Source organism: Mytilus trossulus, chromosome 10 (assembly GCF_036588685.1).
Source record: "Mytilus trossulus isolate FHL-02 chromosome 10, PNRI_Mtr1.1.1.hap1, whole genome shotgun sequence".
Lineage (NCBI taxonomy): Eukaryota > Metazoa > Mollusca > Bivalvia > Mytilida > Mytilidae > Mytilus > Mytilus trossulus.
This window is the reverse complement of record NC_086382.1, coordinates 68,098,234-68,117,418: the sequence shown is the minus strand read 5'-3', so window position 1 is coordinate 68,117,418 and position 19,185 is coordinate 68,098,234. Positions and strand designations below refer to the sequence as shown.

Genomic DNA, 19,185 nt, shown 5'->3' with positions numbered 1-19,185 from the left:
TCACATATTATCTCTCACATAGCGTGACTAATTTTCCCTAGATTTTCCTCTCGACGGAGTTAACACTGTAGTCTATTATAAGAAAGAACTACAACATATGGAAATTCTACATGCCCTTACGACAAGCCACGATTATATGTAACAATAGAAACAAAATTGTCCCTTAATTACTAGTGCGACGGATGGAACAATGTTAATAAAAAGGTCAGACATAACCTACAACTAACCAGCACATCTGGACATGTCAATCTAAATGATAAAAATCAAGGCTGTTTGGATAGCCGCAAGATATGTAAGATCAGCATTCAAACTACTATTGAATCTTTTAGCGACGACAATATAATATGTTAATTCATTTAATTATTTTCTAAAAAAAATTAGAGACATATTTCCAATTAAAAAAAGTAACCATACTTATACTTTGAACAATATTTATGTTTTGATTTTCTTTAAAAACGGTGTTAACATAAACTGGGTTATACAATAGTCATCATAATATAATACTGTTGAAACAAAGGAAGACAACACAGTGCTGCGTTGCCGGGTAGAGTATTGAAGTGAATAGACGATGCACGAGGAATATTATTACAGATAAAAAAACTAGTCATAAATGAACTAAAACTCTCATGCAGTAACTTGCAAATCGAAACAATGAGACCATTTATCTATTGTTAAAAGTAGTCAGTAGTTTTTTTTAAGCAGGCCTGATATTGAGGTGATTTGTTATTAAAATATATTCATCTACTGCATTTTTTTAATTTTTTTTTTTAGATATTTTTATTAATTTTCTGACGCTTTATATGGCATTGATGATTTCAGTTTTTGCTAAAGTTGATATAAAATCTGGGTTCTACTTTGGCAGTTTAACGTTTGATTATTGCTTAAATGATAAAACTGATTCCTTCAGATTTTCTACACCGTAAGTGACAACAAAACTAACGATACAAGATTATAAGAGGCATCACTATATATTAATGATTTGTTAGATAGACATGTGAGCGTAACTATTTACACTGAAATTTTAAGGAGTGACTAAATGATTTACAGCAGAAAATTCGTTTCAGCGAATAATGTGATAGCCACGATAATACGATGTATCGATAAAGCCGTGTAGTTTTGGTTGGTTATTTTATTGTTTTAACGATGATTTAACAGGTAAATAAAAAGTATCTAACTTTAAATTATATCATGACAGAACTACAACGAGTTGCTTTAAAAGGTATGTATGAATGAAAGGGTGTACTCTGTACTTGTCCACAAGATAGTAACCCAACAACTCATTTAACCAACAGTTTTTAAAAAACTAGATTTATGTAAAACTTTGAGCTTCTTCTTTGAAACATAATTTATAATAAAACTTATGATACCTATTTTTTACATCAACAGCAAACCGAAAAACAGAAGTAGTGTTGCCACAATGAAATAAAAGTAACCACAGGTCACATTTACGTTGACTGAAACATATTGCAAAGAACCCCTTTCGCATGACCCTTGTCATAAACTACTGTGTACTTACCTAAAAAAGTGAGAGTTTTTGAAAATCCAATCGACAAAACTAATAGCCAAATGTGCACAACAGCAGTCATATCTAATTAATAGTCCAATATCGTTATAAACTTCTCCAAAACAAAATATGTAGTTTTCCGTTATAAAACTTTATTGTCAATCCGATAATAATTATTTTCCAATACACAAGACATACTAAGGATTTTTTTTTATATAAAATCGTTGTTATTCAGTTAATAATCTCCAGTTAAAAGCTATTTTCATGAATGAATTGTTATTCCATATTCTAGGAGAATCTCACGTTTCGTCAATATTTTCAATAAGTCAAGGGCTTAATATGTAGGAGGATAAGGGCCAATCTCCAATATTCATACGCCTCAAATGTACAAATAAAACAGCAGAAAGAGTAAAAGAGAAAATGTCGCCCATACTGATTTAAATGATTAAATAGGATTGGTTGAAGTCATAAAATCAATTGATCACTTTATATCCATTGACAGTTGACCATTGATACAACAAAGTAATGAATGCAGGTTTCTGTTAGCGTAAAAATTAAAAACAGATACAAGTGAAACAAGCCGGGGTGCCTATCTAATTCACAATTATGATTATTTTAAATCCAATATTTAAAATTGTCTAAAGAATAAATGAAGACACTACTAGGATGAACTGTCAACAACCCAAAATATAATTGTCATAATTATATATTTAGTAATGATAAACAAATATCAAATTTACATATTCTTTATAGGACACACACAACATTTTTGTCCTTAATTGTCATCTGGTGCGATAGATTCTGTCGTTTTGACACTCGGCTTCTATAGTATGTCAGAAAGAACATTTTGCGTGTCTACAAAGTAATGTTTGTATTCAAAAAGATGTACCATAGTAGATTATAGTCTGTATTTTGAGGGGAAGCACATATACATGCAAGTTATCATTAATTGCTTGTCAACTGATCGAACTTAAATTGGAGTGTGGTGATCAAACAAAACCTGTTTATGTGTTACCACGAGTACATCTGTAACAAACTAAACTTTTTTATTTATGTCCTTTCACCCAAAGTCAATGACATTAGCTATTCGTTTTGAAATTTCTTCGGCGTTCGTTTTAATTTCATAGATTCACTTAATAATTTATATATCGCCTATTGACTCTTTTTTACGTCCATCGTTCCTTAACATATATAATTCATCTCGCATTCCAAAACAATTTAAATTGTACAGTGTATGTTTGTATACTACACGGATAAAGTCTGTAATACTTTATCTCTTATTAATAAGAACAAAACAATCGTTGATTTGATTTATCACTCCTGATATATCGTGAATAGGTTTTTCTCTCGAATATCTAAAAATTTGTTATTATTCAGGAGAAAAATTTGATACATATTTCGTTGTCACGTGATTGTACTGAACATTGATTTTACGGTTTTTAGTTACAAAATATTCAACCTCAAACGGTTTAACTCCGTGATATTGATTTTTTGTACATCAACATTTGATATTGACAAAAACACTATATATGAGATGGTATATAGATGTGTTTTTGGAAACCACAATTATACGAGTTGAACTGAAAGCGTACGTGTAACCTTCAAACAGAAAAGAGATATATTGTAACCTAGAAGCAAAACTGACGTTGGCCGAAACAAGAATGTGTCCATAGTACATTAATGTACAACTCGAAAACTATCGTTTAATATGTTCAACCGACCTTGAAATTGGGGTAAAAAAACTCTAATTTGGCATTTTTGTTAGAAAAATCAATCAAAGGGAACATGTGTATTGAGTTCTAGTTGAATGGACTTCGACTCAATCAAAACACTTAACTTGAAGCATTACAGATGGACGAACGAACAAACGATCGGGAGCAAAGACCGTAAAAAAATAATGCCCCACGGTTGTACACAATGAAATAAATTATTTGCTTAAACGTTGCTGTATATTCTTATAATCTACCAATTTTCTTATACCGAATATCTAAAGGAATGTTTATAAAAGAGTGGCAAGAGATATTACAGGGACAGTCAAACTCATAGATCGACAATTAACTGACAATGCCATTGCTAAATAAGAAAACGACAAACAGACAAATAGTAGTACACAAAAGACAACAATGACAACAAAGAATACTAAAGAATAAGCAACAAAAACTAGGGGTGACCTCAGGTATTCCAGTAAGGTAAGCAGATACTGCTTCACTTTTGGACCTGTCGTGTAACTCATGTTATAACAGGTAAATAGTCTAATTATGTAGGTCACAATCTAACAGGATAGCAAATAGGAAAGTTATAAAAAAATTCTGACATGATAAAAGTCTTTAAATAAACAAGCTAAATAGAGTTAAATTCTGAAAATATGTCTAAGATTGTCTCAGACACAGAAATGAATATGAAGAACATTAAATAATTACTGTTTATTAGATTTTTTGTTTAATCAAAAAAATCATATCTGTTTTAAAACATCACAGGTCCGATACAAATAAGCCTTTTTGGAAACTATTGCCCGTGTTTTAAAAATAATAATCGTATCTTAAGATTTCGATTTTGGGAATCTCACGAGCTTTTTTCCTAGTTATATGGTCGTTCCCAGTGAAACATTGAATTTCGTTAAATATCCATGATTTCTACATCCCTTGACTGCCCAATCTCTGGCGCAGATATCATATTTGTTCCGTTTAATTGTAGTTTCACGATCAGGTAGATGGGTGGTAGACAGATTATTGTTATTTATGTATTATTGTCATTTTGTTTATTTTATTTTGTTTCATATATACTTCTCTTAAACTGAGTTTTATCATGCGTATTGTTGTGCGTTTTTTTTTTTTTAGATTGGCTAGAGGTATAGGGGGAGGGTTGAGATCTCGAAAAACCTATTTAACCCCGTCGCAATTTAGTGCCTGTCACAAGTCAGGAGCTTCTCGCCATTGTAAGTTTGGTATGATTTTTAATTTTAGTTTCTTGTGTATAATTCGGAGTTCAGTATATATATATATATATATATATGACGTTAATTATCTCTGAACTATAATTCATATTTGTTTAGGGGCCAGCTGAAGGACTCCTTCGGATGCAGGAGTTTCTCGCTGCATTAGATACCAATTGGTGTAGTTCAGTTGTTGTCTGCTAGGTGGTCAGGTTGTTGTCTCGTTAACACGTTCCCAATTTCCATTCTCAATTTAACATGCTTAGTATGTTAGATGTCCAACGTTTTCGAGAGAAGAGTGTACTTTTGACTTGTCTTTTGTTGTTTATCCTATCTCGACTTAATTTTTGTCAGCAGCGATGTAGAATGTGAGTGTAGAGGTTAAGGTGTATACAGTGTACCTCTAGAAACATGTGAGGACTGCTCTTGTACGATGTGTTAAAAAGACAATTACAACTAGTCATGTTTCTTTTGATCTTGAACCGAAATTACAAATGTGCGGAAATTAATTGGTAGATATTTCCTTTTTCTACACACGTACCCTTCTAAATGTGTATAATAATAAGGATGTTATAACATATTGAACACATAGATATAGGAAGATGTGGTGTGAGTGCCAATGAGACAACTCTCCATCCAAATAACAATTTAAAAATTAAACCATTATATGTTAAAGTAAGCCATAGCTATTTACATGATATAATTTTAACCTTATTGATCTCAACTACAAATTTGTACGTTTTATGATCATTTGATATTATGATTAAATCTATATATGGATTATATAGTACATACATGTGATGTAATTTTATCACAAATGCAGAAAAAAGAAAAATGGATTTCACTTGCGAAACAGGTTCTATGGTTATGACAGTAAACGCAAAAGTCCAACAAGAACAAATCAAACATTACATCACGAACGTGGATAGAAAGCCAAACAAGTTGAAAGCAACCAAATAAGTGGGTACGTTAGGAATAAACATCAAATAAACCTTATACAGATAACATTCATCCTGATAAAATGTATCTCTAAGTTCTTGCAGTAAGCAAAGAGCGTGATGCCTTCCAAATACTTGTGTAAAATCAAAGGAAAACTTTACATGATTTTCCTGTGGTATCCAGCTGAAACAAGTGCAAGATATCAAAGAAGGACCAAAGATACCAAAGGGACAGTCAAACTCATAAATCTAAAACAAACTGACAACGCCATGGCTAAAAATGAAAAAGACAAGCAGACAAACAATAGTACACATGACACAACATAGAAAACTGCTTTATAAATCATAATTAAATGAAAACACGACTGTATTATCTTCAGATCAAGTACTTTTAGCTGTATGTTAAACAGTTTTATTGAGTTCTTCTGGAAATGAAAAGAAGTTCGAGTATTGCTCTGTGATACTTTTGTATGTTTTCTATTACAGTGAACAGACATTACAAGTTTTGGGAATAATGCAAATTTGGACTCAATAGACACCATAACCAGATTTAATAGAAACAATAAATGAATTATATGTTTGCACGCATTGAGCTCGCTCTTGGGACTAATTAAATGAAGCCCTTAAATTCAAATGTGCAATACAAAATCTCTTTATAGTCGTACTGCTAAATAACAATGAAAGTTTTAACGAGTCAAAATTTCTTTTAGATTTCTTAATTTGGAAACGTGTTTTAGCAACACGAATTTCATGACAATCTTCAGTATGACCAATGATGATTGATCGTATATATTGCCTTCAGATATCTGTAAATGAAACATTTTATTGCAACGCATTCCACTTGAAACAGCTGAATTACAAAATGTCAGAAAACGTCCATAAACAATAAAAACACATTTGATGTAGTCGATTCAATTGGAAGTTCAAAACGTTCTTTATATCATTGTTTTGCTTTCATTCACAAAATTATCTGAAGTTTAAATTACTTCATCAGGAATATAAAAATCTTTGATTCTGAACCGAGTTTATGGTTAGGTATTCCAACAAACACTGGTTTCAAATATTGTGTGACATCGGGAGAGTAAAACAAGACTGAATTATAATACCTTCTGAATATTCTACATTAACGTGCTTCAAATATTTACTTATCATGAATGTATTTATGCATATACATTTAAAAATTTGAAATAATACTTGTCCTAAATGAATAACGCTCAAAGCCAAAATGTATGATTTCAGGAAACCGGAGAGCTTTATGTAAAAGGGGACCTCAAAATGAATAGTGCTGATTTTTTTGTTAATTTTAAAAGTGCTTTGAAATTTGTTTGGTGTATTTTGTATGCGACTTTAATCAATAATGTCCAGCATTCCTAAATACTTTATGTTTTGATTGTGTATTTAAGAAAACTATAAACAGATGTTTAAACAATGCTATCTATAAATTTGATAGGCCATGTATTTTAATTAATCTCGTCTTTTCAATTGCTGTTTTCTTTTTCAGTTGATTCAGTTGTTACTAATTGTTTGACTAAAACTAGGAAGATCCCTATAGATTCTGGAGTGTTTTTTCTTATTTTCTTTTATTTTTTTGATAATTGAAAGCAATTTAGAACGTTTATATTAGGCTAATTTACATTATCTTCTATGTCTATTACCGTGTTTTATAGCGGGTACACAGTGAGGCATAATTTACTGTGCTTAAATATTTAATAAAAGTAAGTGAAGTACGGATTCACGTAATTGATTCATCTTTACAATGATTTACATTTACATTGTGCGTGTGAATTGATGGATAGCAGGGAAGAGTTAAATAATAATTGCACATAGTGACGACATATCGAAATATAACATTATTTTACGGAGACTACGATATTGCAAGTTATAAGTTTTAATCACATCACCCTATACTAAACGAAGAAGACGAACAAAAAATGAATCTGATGAAAAAGACAACAAAGAACACTGACCAAAATATCACTTTTCTACCTCAGGCATAGATAAACTTACGCCGTGTTCACACCAAACGCTGTGTACAGTAAACATGTTTACATTTGGTTTAATGTAACGCACACTAGTTTCACATTAAATTTGTTCACATCTATACACCTTGCTTAGCTACCTGTACATAAGATTTGTTCACACTTGTAAACTATATGTCATTTAAATGTTCATTACGTAGAACAGAATTTTCCAACAACTTTTCTAGTAGTTAGGGAACGACCATTTGACCTTAAAAAAAAAAGGGTGGGGTGATTTTACCACAATTTGATTTAAAACATGGGGTCATACAGAAGATTAGAATGAACAAATGTTCTGAATCCAAAGTTTGCCCATACATTATAGTGCCAAATATTGAATTGGTACCATAGAAAAATAAATAAATATAAACTTTCGCCTGAGAAAAAAATCTTATTCAGATGTCTCGATTACGCATTGAAAACGTAGGCTGCATCAGCTTGCTTACAGACCAGACTAGAATTGCGATGTTAAGGATCAATACATTTTTATCTTTTCTGTTTGTTTCAAATGATTTTTTTTCTCCAAGGAGTATTTAGGCAGCAACCATTTGATTTTCGGGGGGGGGGGGGGGGGGGTCGGTTGCTACAATCTTTTTTTTTGTCGACAAGTCCAAAATAGTTTTTTTTCTTTCAATTTTAGCATAAAATATAGGGGCAGCTAAGGGTGAAACAAACAAATTTTTTTCTCAGGGTCGCTGCCTTAGCAAAAGGGTGGGATTATGGTTTTTCTAACTGTATTTTAACGGACTTGATCAAAACTATAATTTTTTTAATTTTCAGTGGACTGTGCAAATTGGATAAAATCTCTAATTTTACTAAGTTTCAAGTTGATTGGACTTCAACTTCAGCAGAAACTACCTCGACCAAAAACTTTAACCTGAAGCGGGTAAGGCAGATGGACGAACGGACGGACGGACGGACGGACGAACGAACGGAGGGACGCACTGACCAGAAAACAGAATGTCCATCAATGGTACATACAAATGTGTTCCGACAGCTCCGTGAACATATTTATTTTATAACAATATTGATCAAATAAATGCAAAAAACCGTTCCCTTCTGCCAATCATTAGTAGAGTCAAAACCTAAAGAAAATGCATGAATAATTAAAAACACCCCAAAAAAGGATACAAATAAGAAAATAAGCCCACCAAATCTTTTCAAAACCATGTCATGCTAGCAAGGAACATATATGTACCTTTTAAATATTTCAATGATTGCTCTCAACAATACGTCAGACTCTGTATAGGCTGTATTTAAAGACAACCGTCATTCGAACATTTACTTAGAAATTGTATCTGGTGGAATTTTGGATCCTGAATGCTCTTCAACTTTGTAGTTTATTTTGCCTTTTTAATTTTTTAGTTCGATCGTCGCTAATGCCGCTTTTTTATACGAAACGTGCGTCTGGCGTACACAACTTTGGTATTTATGCTGAGGTTATTTATAATTCTGTTTATGTATTTAATGATATGTTTAAAATATCTTCTCTGTACTTAATTTATTTGGTGATGAGAAAAAATATTTACTATCAAATTCTAAAACAAACACAAATTTACTGAATAAGTAAGATTATTTTAAGAACACTATGTTCAGAATGAAACCTCTAATTGATTGGATCTGTGGAATTACATCAGTCTTTACAATTTTAGCACTATATGTTTTATCAGTGATCATAATTCCGATTATATTATGAAGTTAATAAAGATTAAAGGAATAATTTAACAAACGAAAGAAAAAAAACCTTTTTTTTGTACTCTTATAGTATTTATACTAGATTAATGATACTTAAATTAAAGTTATTCTCATAAAGTTAAATATATGCCCACGCCATTTCTTAATTATCCACCCTGTAGGGTTTAGAATGATCCGTGTAATCTTTAACAATTTTCTCATAAGGCGTGCAAAGATATAATCAATTAATATTTGATTACACGTTTTTTGTAATAATTTGAAATAAGTAATTGTTCGTAGACTACCAAGAGATTTATTTCCCGCCAAAGTTATTTTAATGAATTAGTACGTCCTATTCTAATCTTTTAACGGAGTAATCCTCTTTATCAAAGAACAGTATTAGGTAACATAACAAACTATATATCTGAAAATGTATCTTTCTACTTATAACGGTATTAGGCTCAAGACTTCATATTATTGTTAATCAGTTCAACGTTTGATATTAGTAGAAGCCTTGCAAAAAAAAAAATTTGATTTTTCGCAAAAGTTATATACGAACAACTCTCCCACATGTTTTTTAAATCGTCTTTTCTAATCAGTTTTTTTTCTAATTTAAAGTTGACTAAAATGAAGGATCCAATCAAGAACTCTTAGAAAACACATTAATAAACACCGAGAAATTAAACAAAAATTAAGATTTTAAAAATTACCTTACTTTAAAAAGTTACCTGTGTATATATATGCTAATTATCGGCTTTGTCCATGAATGAAAATGGTAATATTAATTTAACTGTAAAATTAAATCTGATATTCTAAAAGGGATTCAAGAACAGTTGAATACTAAAACAAAAGGAGACTTTATAAAATATGTCTAAATTTTTATCAAATTCGATGCCGCTTCATGATAAGGGGAAAATATTCAGCTGTTTGTCAACATGTTTTATTGCAAGTCTTAAATTAAAGATGTAATACGCCTGTCATTAGGCCATACAGACGTTTGATGTATGTTTGTCACAGTCCCGGAACCCGGTTCAGTTTATGTACTACACTAAATGGAGATCGCATCAATTGTTCAAAGTTAAATTTAAAAACAAAGATGGTTAAGGTATATTGTCACAGTATAAATAGTTCAAATACCTCATATCAATCTTTTTATTGACAAGCTTATATTTTTTCAGATACGGAAAGAAAGCTTTGACAATATATTGTCATTGCTAAATGGACAGATTAAATTAAAACTAGCCCAATGCATTGCAGCTATAACCTTTTCCGCATGAACTCTTGGGTTTACATTTGCAAACTATTAAAAAAAAATTATAAGAAAAATGAAAGCTATGAGTTGTCAAGGTATTTAAACTTCTGGGAAATAAAAAGTATAACAAAATACAAAACTCCAATGCACATTAAATAAGGGAAGTCCATACAAACCGACAAAATTATATGCTGTTTGTCGACGGAACAGGATGATATATTTAATATTCCTTACTAGGTACATATATTATCCGAAGAAATAAGTGGTCTATAACTAATGTTACGGGTAGCTAAACCTCCAACACAAGACATAACAATAACAACATGTCGTCGTTGCATGGTTATGATCCTTTTTTCTTATTATACTTATTAAATACACACCATCCATCGTGCGAGAGTCAAAAAATCATTTTTTCTGTTGGGTGGAAAATTAATTCAGGAAAATCAAGGAGTCGTAAATAATTGAGTTGATAATTAAAACAATAGCATTCGAGTTATTAACACTAAAGATATATTAATATGACAAGGATACATCGGTGCTGTCAAGTCATGTGAATTATCTTATACTCTTCCTCATAAAATTGTAATTTGTTATACTGACACGCTATTATCTAAGTTTTTAATAAATGTCATTCATCAATAAGACATATAAAAATGACGCAGATTTGACAATCCTATATTTATGATACTGCACGTCGGAAGCTGATAGGTTATTATTGGGGATGTGATATAATTACAAGATTATAAAATACCTTGATGACAATTTTCTCTTTGATTCTGACGGGTGGATGAATGAAATTGAAACTAAAACTGTATCCAACAGGGTCATTTTATAGACCTCGGTAAAAAGTTAACAAATTAATTCGTTCAAAGTGTGTTAGTTTACGTTTTTTGAATGAGTTAAGCCTTCCAATTGATATTTTATCATGTGGTTTTCTATGTTGTGATGTTATGCTATTGTTTCCAAAAAAAGGGAGAAGGTTTGGTACAAATTAAAACGTTTAATCAACTGCAAATGTTTGTATCTGTCCTAAGTTAGGAATCTAATGTACAGTAGTTGTCGTTTGTTTATGAAATTTAAACGTGTTTCTCGTTTTTCAATTTTCTATATAGATAAGACCGTTGGTTTTCCCGCTTTAATGGGTCAACACTAGTGATTTTGGGGCCCTTTGTAACGTTTTGTTATGTGTGAGCCAAGGCGCCGTGTTATAGACAGTACATTGATCTATGATGGTTAACTTTTATAAATTATTATTTGGATGTAGAGTTGTCTTATTGACACTCACACTACATCTTCCTATATCTAACACATTAAAACATCTGTCGTAGTACGTTTTTGATATCTGAAATCATCATCTGTTTTTGGTAGGGTTCGCGTGTTCTCTTTGTTTTGTTTTGTCTAGTATTGTATGTCTGTTGTTTTTTTCAAATTATTCGCCATAGCATGGTTAGTCTATTTCTGACTTGTTAGTGTGCATGTCCCTCTAGAAAAATGCGTCTATTTTTATCTTGTTTTCAATAGTTGAGATTCAACATTGTTCTTTATAGATGGATCGTCGAATATGATATGATGCATAACCGTGGTATCTAATGACAAAATAAGAGAAGCGTTCAATACAATCAATTACAATAATACATACATAGTTTTGATATCAAGAGGATAATCTCATTTTTTATGAGAGTTTCCAATCGAGATTAAGTACAGTTGTAATTAGCTTGATCTTACATGTACGTCATTCTGTAGAAACACATGATTCAAAAGGAAAATCAATCTTGATCGTTTGTTTTAGTTCTGTTATTTCTACATGTTTATAATTCATTTTGTATTAAAAATGTGATTCTTTTTTTTTATATATAAAAGAGTAGCGGAAGATACCAGAGGGGCAATCAATACTTCTTAATACTAGCAATGCGAAAATAAACTTCAATCAATCTGTATTTATTAAAATTAATTTTAATAACGAGTTTATTGTTTAAATTTTTATTTTGAACCTTTTTTTAATCTTTTTATTATTTTTTTGGTAGACGAAACACGCTTCTGATGTACACCATTATAAGCCTGGAATCTCTCATGAAGTTTTTTTTTCACAACCACTGATTCGATGCCACTGCTATTGGAGCTTTCATTACCAATGATGTCAATTATGCAGCGCTTTGGTCTGCACATGCATTAGAATTAATATTGTATTATCAATTAAAGAATAGTTTACAAATTTTGAATTGTTCCAAATACTTATGATTTTCCATCCTAAGGAACAAATATATTGTGCGAAAAATCTTTCGGTATTTTTTTATTTGCGCTTTAACTTTTATGATTTGATCGTCACTGATGTATTTTCTAATATCAAAAACAGTTTGTAATTCTAATAATAACCATGAAAAGTAATAACAATATCCTGAAATGTCTTTGAAAAATTAAAGATAAATTAGGGAAAAAATAGATTAATAATTGAAAAAGAAGGAACTGAAATAAAATAAAATAAAAAACTTTAGAAAGATAATGGAAATCAGTAGATTATACCTTTTAAATATCTGTATTAATTTGGAGCTGACCAAACCGGTTTTACAGATAGAACTCTCAAGACATGTTCTAGAAAAGATGTGTCTGAATCAGTTGTTTGGGTAGAACTTCAAACTGTTTTAGAGCGAATCTATTCTAGGTTTGAACCTCTCACATCTGTTCGAAACTATTTTTTAGGTTTCGCAGCTTTGCAATTCAAGGTCTCCAACCGATTCTGTTATTAAAACTAAAATCATTATTGTTTTTTTATAAATGTTATACAGACTTTATTATGCTTTACTAACTTTAATAGAATTGTAAAATATTAGAAAGTAATATTGGATTTAAATATGCAATAACAAACACTTCATGATAGATAAAACAAAACGAATTGGAAATGATCCTTAAAAAAGACATGATATCAAATCATCAAATAATAGTTCGAAACTGTTTTGTATTGCTATTTATACCTTATTTTCATAACTTTATTTTTACATCGATACTTTTTCGCTATATCGCTAATCAAGTGAATATAAAATTATACAAATGGACACCACAAGAAAGCACAGAGTATGTATAAATTGTAATGAGAATGAATTGCATCCCCCTTCATTGGCTTGTATTCTAACAAAACAAAATAAAACAGATACTTTATGAAAGAAAAAAGAGAAAAAAAACATATGTTAACATAAATTATATTAATGTCCAAAGAAGTTTAAACTCCAAATGTAAACTGTTGGAAGCTCCATGTGACTTAATAATGCAATCATTACTGCAATTTAATGGCAAAATGAGATTCATATGAGTCAAAGTTTATTCTTTCGATATGAACATATTTCCAAAAATGCAATATCGTATGATTGCGGTATCATTTCTGTGTCTACACTTGTGTTTTATCTTTACTGAGTATATTTACTCATAGAGTTGTAACTGCATTTAATTTGACGCAAATGTTAACATAACCTTAGTCCGTTTTTGTTTTAAAAAAATGTAATACTTATGTGTAAAATTAGTTGTAGGGTCTAATACAAAATTGCTTATAATGAAGTTTATACAAAAATTATCAAATTCAAGATTTGAGAGGTATAATTTTATTCAGCTAAATGTGTTTCTTTACATTTGTATTTGCTGTTTTAATCATAGGAGATATATAAACTCACCAGAGATACCAGGACTAAATTTTGTGTATACGCCAGACGCGCGTTTTGTCTACAAAAGAATCTTCAGTGACGCTCGAATCCAAATAAGTTAAAAGGTCAAATAAAGTACGAAGTTGGACAGCATTGAGGACCAAAATTCCTAAAAGTTTTGCAAAATTCAGCTAAGGTAATCTTTGCCTGAGGTAGAAAAGCCTTAGTATTTCAAAAATTCAATATTTTGTAAACAGTTAATTTATAAATGTAACCATATCAATGATAATTCATGTCAGCCCAAAAAGTACTGACTACTGGGCTGATGATACCCTCGGGGAAATAAATCTCCACCAGCAGTGGTATCGATCCAGTGGTTGTAAATAAATTCATTCTAGATACCAGGACTAAATTTTGACTATACGCTAGACGCGTATTTTGTCTACAAAGGACTCATCAGTGACGCTCAAATCTAAAAAAAAGTTAAAAGGCCAACTAAAGTACGAAGTTGAAGAGCATTGAGGAACAAAATTCTCAAAAGTTTTGCAAAATTCAGCTACGGTAATCTATGCCTGAGGTAGAAAAGCATTAGTATTTCAAAAATTCAATATTTTGTAAACAGTTAATTTATAAATGTAACCATATTAATGATAATTCATGTCAGCACAAAAAGTGCTGACTACTGGGCTGGTGATATCTTCGGGGAAATAAATCTCCACCAGCAGTGGCATCGACCCAGTGGTTGTAAATAAACTCATCATAGATACCAGGACAAAATTTTGGATATACACTAGACGCGCGTTTCGTCTTCGTAAGACTCACCAGTGACGCTAGAATCTAAAAAAAAGTTAAAAGGCCAAATAAAGTACGAAGTTGAAGAGCATTGAGGACCAAAATTCCGAAAAGTTTTGCCAAATTCAGCTTAGGTAATCTATAAAACAGCTTCATTTGAATGTACCATTAAATAAGACTACACTTCCGATGTTGATCGTGGGTTTAACTAAATGAAGTCATGACTGTTTCACCATGAAAGAAAAAAAGGCAAGCCTTGCGTATCCTGCTTGTCAGATATTATTGAGAATATGTCACATTTGATAACGATAAATAAAAGTGTAAGCTGCAAGAGCGTACATACACACAGTTATTGCTGATGAGTTCTCGACCCTAGGTTGTTGTTTGCTTGTTTGTAGTTAATGGGTGTTATAACATTAGCAATTACACAACATCTCCTTATATTTGTATTAATAATTACATATAATTATCTAAGGTTCCTGTATATAACGAGCAGTGTATGCACGTAAAAGACAAAATCGATGTATCAAAGCACATAGCCAATGCAGAACTTTTTAATAAAGATCTATGTTCGTTGAATAGCAATGACTTTTGTATTTAGCACATTCGTTTGTTTGAATGACCACATATGAACCAATGTAGTCAAGGCGGACAAACAACACAATAATGTTACGTAAATGTTATGTTATAAACAACAAACTTGCACGAAATAGAGAAATAGAAAAACAATATTTTTTTACAATGAGAAATGAATGTTCCAAATTATAGTTGTTTCCGTTCGTGTGGTGTGCATAAGCATTTGATTTTCGATTTGATGAATAATTTTTCGTTTTGAATTATTTTTGCAGTTTCGATGGTTTTGTATTCTTTTGTGTCAGTAAAATCCGTATTAAAAGAAAATAACATTGCACATTGAGATATTAAGCTATGATAATATATAACATATGCTTCCCAATATCTTAAAGAAAATACGAAGTCACAACAGAAAAAAAACACTAATTTATTGACAAAACTCGAACACACCAGTATATGTACATAAATTGTGACACAACACACAACAAAAAAATATATTTTGACCATCATGTATGACAATTTGCGGTTCAAACATAACAGTTCTGCAATAAACCATGAACATTTTCTGCTATATGATAGCTATGAATAACATCAACATTTGAACTAAGAGCATGATAATAATAATTACCATGTCAATAACATAACTGAAAGGTTAAAGTTCACCACGTTTAGATCTTTAATCTTGGTCCTTTAATACTTTGAGTATCTTCTTTGCACCTCTCTAAAGATATACGTATTTGTCATCAATCCCTCCTGATCTTTAATCAATTACATTATGGTAGGGATAGGCGGGATCCAATATATATGGTGCTGAGCTGGAATACACGAGAGAAAATTAAGTGGGATTAACTTCCTCTTTATGTATACTTGTAGTTTAATAATGTCTTGAGATCGTGCTCAACACACAAAAAATCTATCGAAGTCAACGCGATAATTGTGAAAATCAACCTTTATTTGTTTTGATATTTCAACCTGAAGTTAACTTAGGTTTTTCGAATTTAATGTATTCAAAGTCTTATCAATACAGATTCTTTACTAACATTGTTAAATCGAATTAAAAATAATTCGATTCGCTACTCAAACGCCTGTGAACGTCAACAACGTCAATTTCTAGATAGATATGCCGTGAATATTTGTATTGTTGTTATGCAGTCAGGAGCATTAAACTAAACTTATTAACAATAAAGTATGTATACGAGAAATGTGACCGATTGTTTTTAAATTCAAAGTAAAACAAATCTAAAAATTTCATAAGTCAGGAACATGTTGTTCAACGGTTGTCGTTTGTTGATATGATATATTAGTGTTTCTCCTTCTTCGATTTTTATAAAGATTATTCCGTCGATTTCCCTATTCGAATGGTCTTACACTAGCTAACGTGTGACCCTTTATAGCTTGCTGTTTTGTTTGGGTCAAGACTCCGTGTTGAAGGTTGCACTTTGATATAAAAAATGTATACAAATTGACACTTGAGTGAAGAGTTGTTTCATTGGCACTCATAATACATCTTCTTATAACTAGATATATATTAAAGGGGATCAAGCAGTAAATGAATATGAGAAATCAAAAATGAATGTCGATGAAAACAATACAAAAGATACCAAAAGTAGAAGAAAAACATAACCAAAAAATAAGAAAAAACAATCAATCACTTGAACTACGAAAACTACGCCTAGAAGAATAAAGATTGAAAACAAAACAAGGGATGAACTCTATAACTGCCATCCACGGATGAATAGTTGCATATAATTAATCCCACATGAAAAGAAATCACCTGCTAATGAAACGGCACCTAATGAAGACTTACTGAGCATTACAATTATTTGGATCAAAATATATACTCCATGACACCTTCAGAGTTTTAAGATCTGTGAGTTTCTCAAACACGTTGATTGCAAGATCTTCTTCCCTGATAGATGACGGGAATCCAAGATCCTCATAAGTCTTTATCACTAACAGTTCTGCTGCGTACGATTTTAGATCGTGCTAAAATTATATGTTATCAGCAATGCTATGTTAATACTATTTTTACATGTTGTTGCACCATTTGATAAACCTAGTGGTTGCTTTCAAGTCAAAGGAAAAAATATAAAGAACATGCAGTCTCTTGAAGCAGCACCAACGCAGAGAGAATATCTTCTGAGACTAAATTATTTATTTGTGTGAAATAATATTAAAATGTTAAAAAAAACTTTTTCTAGAACGATTCAGTAACACAAAATCAAATACTTTAATATGTTAGACTGTTAATGTAAAATATATACATTCGACAATGAATACGGAAAGTGCAGATTTGAATTATTTGTCTGCAACTTCTCCTGTTTTATAAAGTTTTATGGTTATACATATGATTAAAAAAATGATATATTATTCAAACTATGATGTTGATTTATATGAATTTTGGTGTTATTTAGAACACTAACAATTTAATAGCACGATACGCTTAAAGCATTGTTTTAAATTTCAGAAAGTATTTACCTTCTTTGTCTTGATCCAGTACTTAATGCGGGGTTCACACATTGCCGATTATTGCTCCTGATTGAGATCAGACAGCAATACGACACGAAAAGTGAAAAAGTCGGATTAGTATCCTCAATTATCTGGAATGTCCTATCATTGTCTGAACGCATTCGTTTTAGTTCGTAACAGATTCCTACGGATCGGGAAGGGTCCGAATAGTTCGACAAAGCATCCCGACAGTTAGGTGCGTCCCGTAACATTCGGGGCCACTCAACCGATTTTGTCTAGTCGGATTACAATCGTGGCTATGTCGTGACAGATTCTGCTGTATCGGATCGAATTCCGAACAATGTCTTGTGTATTCTGGACGGTGTCCTGTGGAACGGGAATGATCCGGAGTAATTTTTCATAGTTGTTTTTCTGCCGATTGAGTCCAGATTGCATCCAGATCTTGTCGATTGCGAACAGTTTTTTGCCGAAACCGTTCCGAAACAGTCCCGTTATTAATACGAAATTCGTCAATGATACCCACGTCAAAGTCCCGACAATTACAGAATACAATACGTCTGAGACCAGACAAAGCCGTTTACAATGCGATAGAGCGGACTATGATAGGATTACGTTCCGACAGTACTTGATCATCCCGAATATGAAGACAGTTTTCGAACGAATAACTTCCGTCAGCGTCGGTTCACTGTCTGATCTCAGTCTGATAACATTCGGTAGAGTCGGGACGCAGTCGTAACAGACTCGGTCGAATTTTACCTGGCGAAAAATACAAATCGGATTATAAGCGGATTCAGAACGGTATTATCGGGACTAATTCGCTTAGAAACGGTTGAATATCGGTTACATCTTCTGACATCAGACTCGGACTTCTCTTGAACTGAATTTTAATGTGCGTATTGTTATGCTTTTACTTTTCTACACTGGTTAGAGGTATAGGGGGAGAGTTGAGATCTCACAAACATGTTTAACCCCGCCGCATTTTTGCGCCTGTCCCAAGTCAGGAGCCTCTGGCCTTTGTTAGTCTTGTATTATTTAAATTTTAGTTTCTTGTGTACAATTTGGAAATTAGTATGGCGTTCATTATCACTGAACTAGTATATATTTGTTTAGGGGCCAGCTGAAGGACGCCTCCGGGTGCGGGAATTTCTCGCTACATTGAAGACCTGTTGGTGACCTTCTGCTGTTGTGTTTTTTATTTTTTATTTTGGTCGGGTTGTTGTCTCTTTGACACATTCCCCATTTCCATTCTCAATTTTATTTTTTACAGAGTTTGTCTTTAGTGCCGTGTGGAGGCAGTAGAGTGCCTCCCCGTGCTTCAGGTTTATGCTCTTATAATATACTAGATTATGGAGTGTGTGTCCGAGCGAGAACTTCTCTAGTTCATTACTTTAGGAATGTTTATCA

At 31.8% G+C, this 19,185-nt stretch overlaps 1 protein-coding gene across 2 annotated transcripts in view; it reads right to left on the bottom strand.

The window, feature by feature from the left end:
* LOC134686533 (uncharacterized) overlaps window positions 1-2,019 on the bottom strand; it is a 34,782-nt gene extending 32,763 nt beyond the window's left edge. For both annotated transcript variants that reach the window (XM_063546198.1, XM_063546199.1), the window contains exon 1: window positions 1,517-2,019. In XM_063546198.1, the coding sequence (XP_063402268.1) occupies window positions 1,517-1,586 (70 nt within the window). In that variant the 5' untranslated portion in view covers window positions 1,587-2,019. The remainder of the gene's footprint in view (window positions 1-1,516) is intronic.
* Between the last annotated feature and the right edge of the window lie 17,166 nt (window positions 2,020-19,185).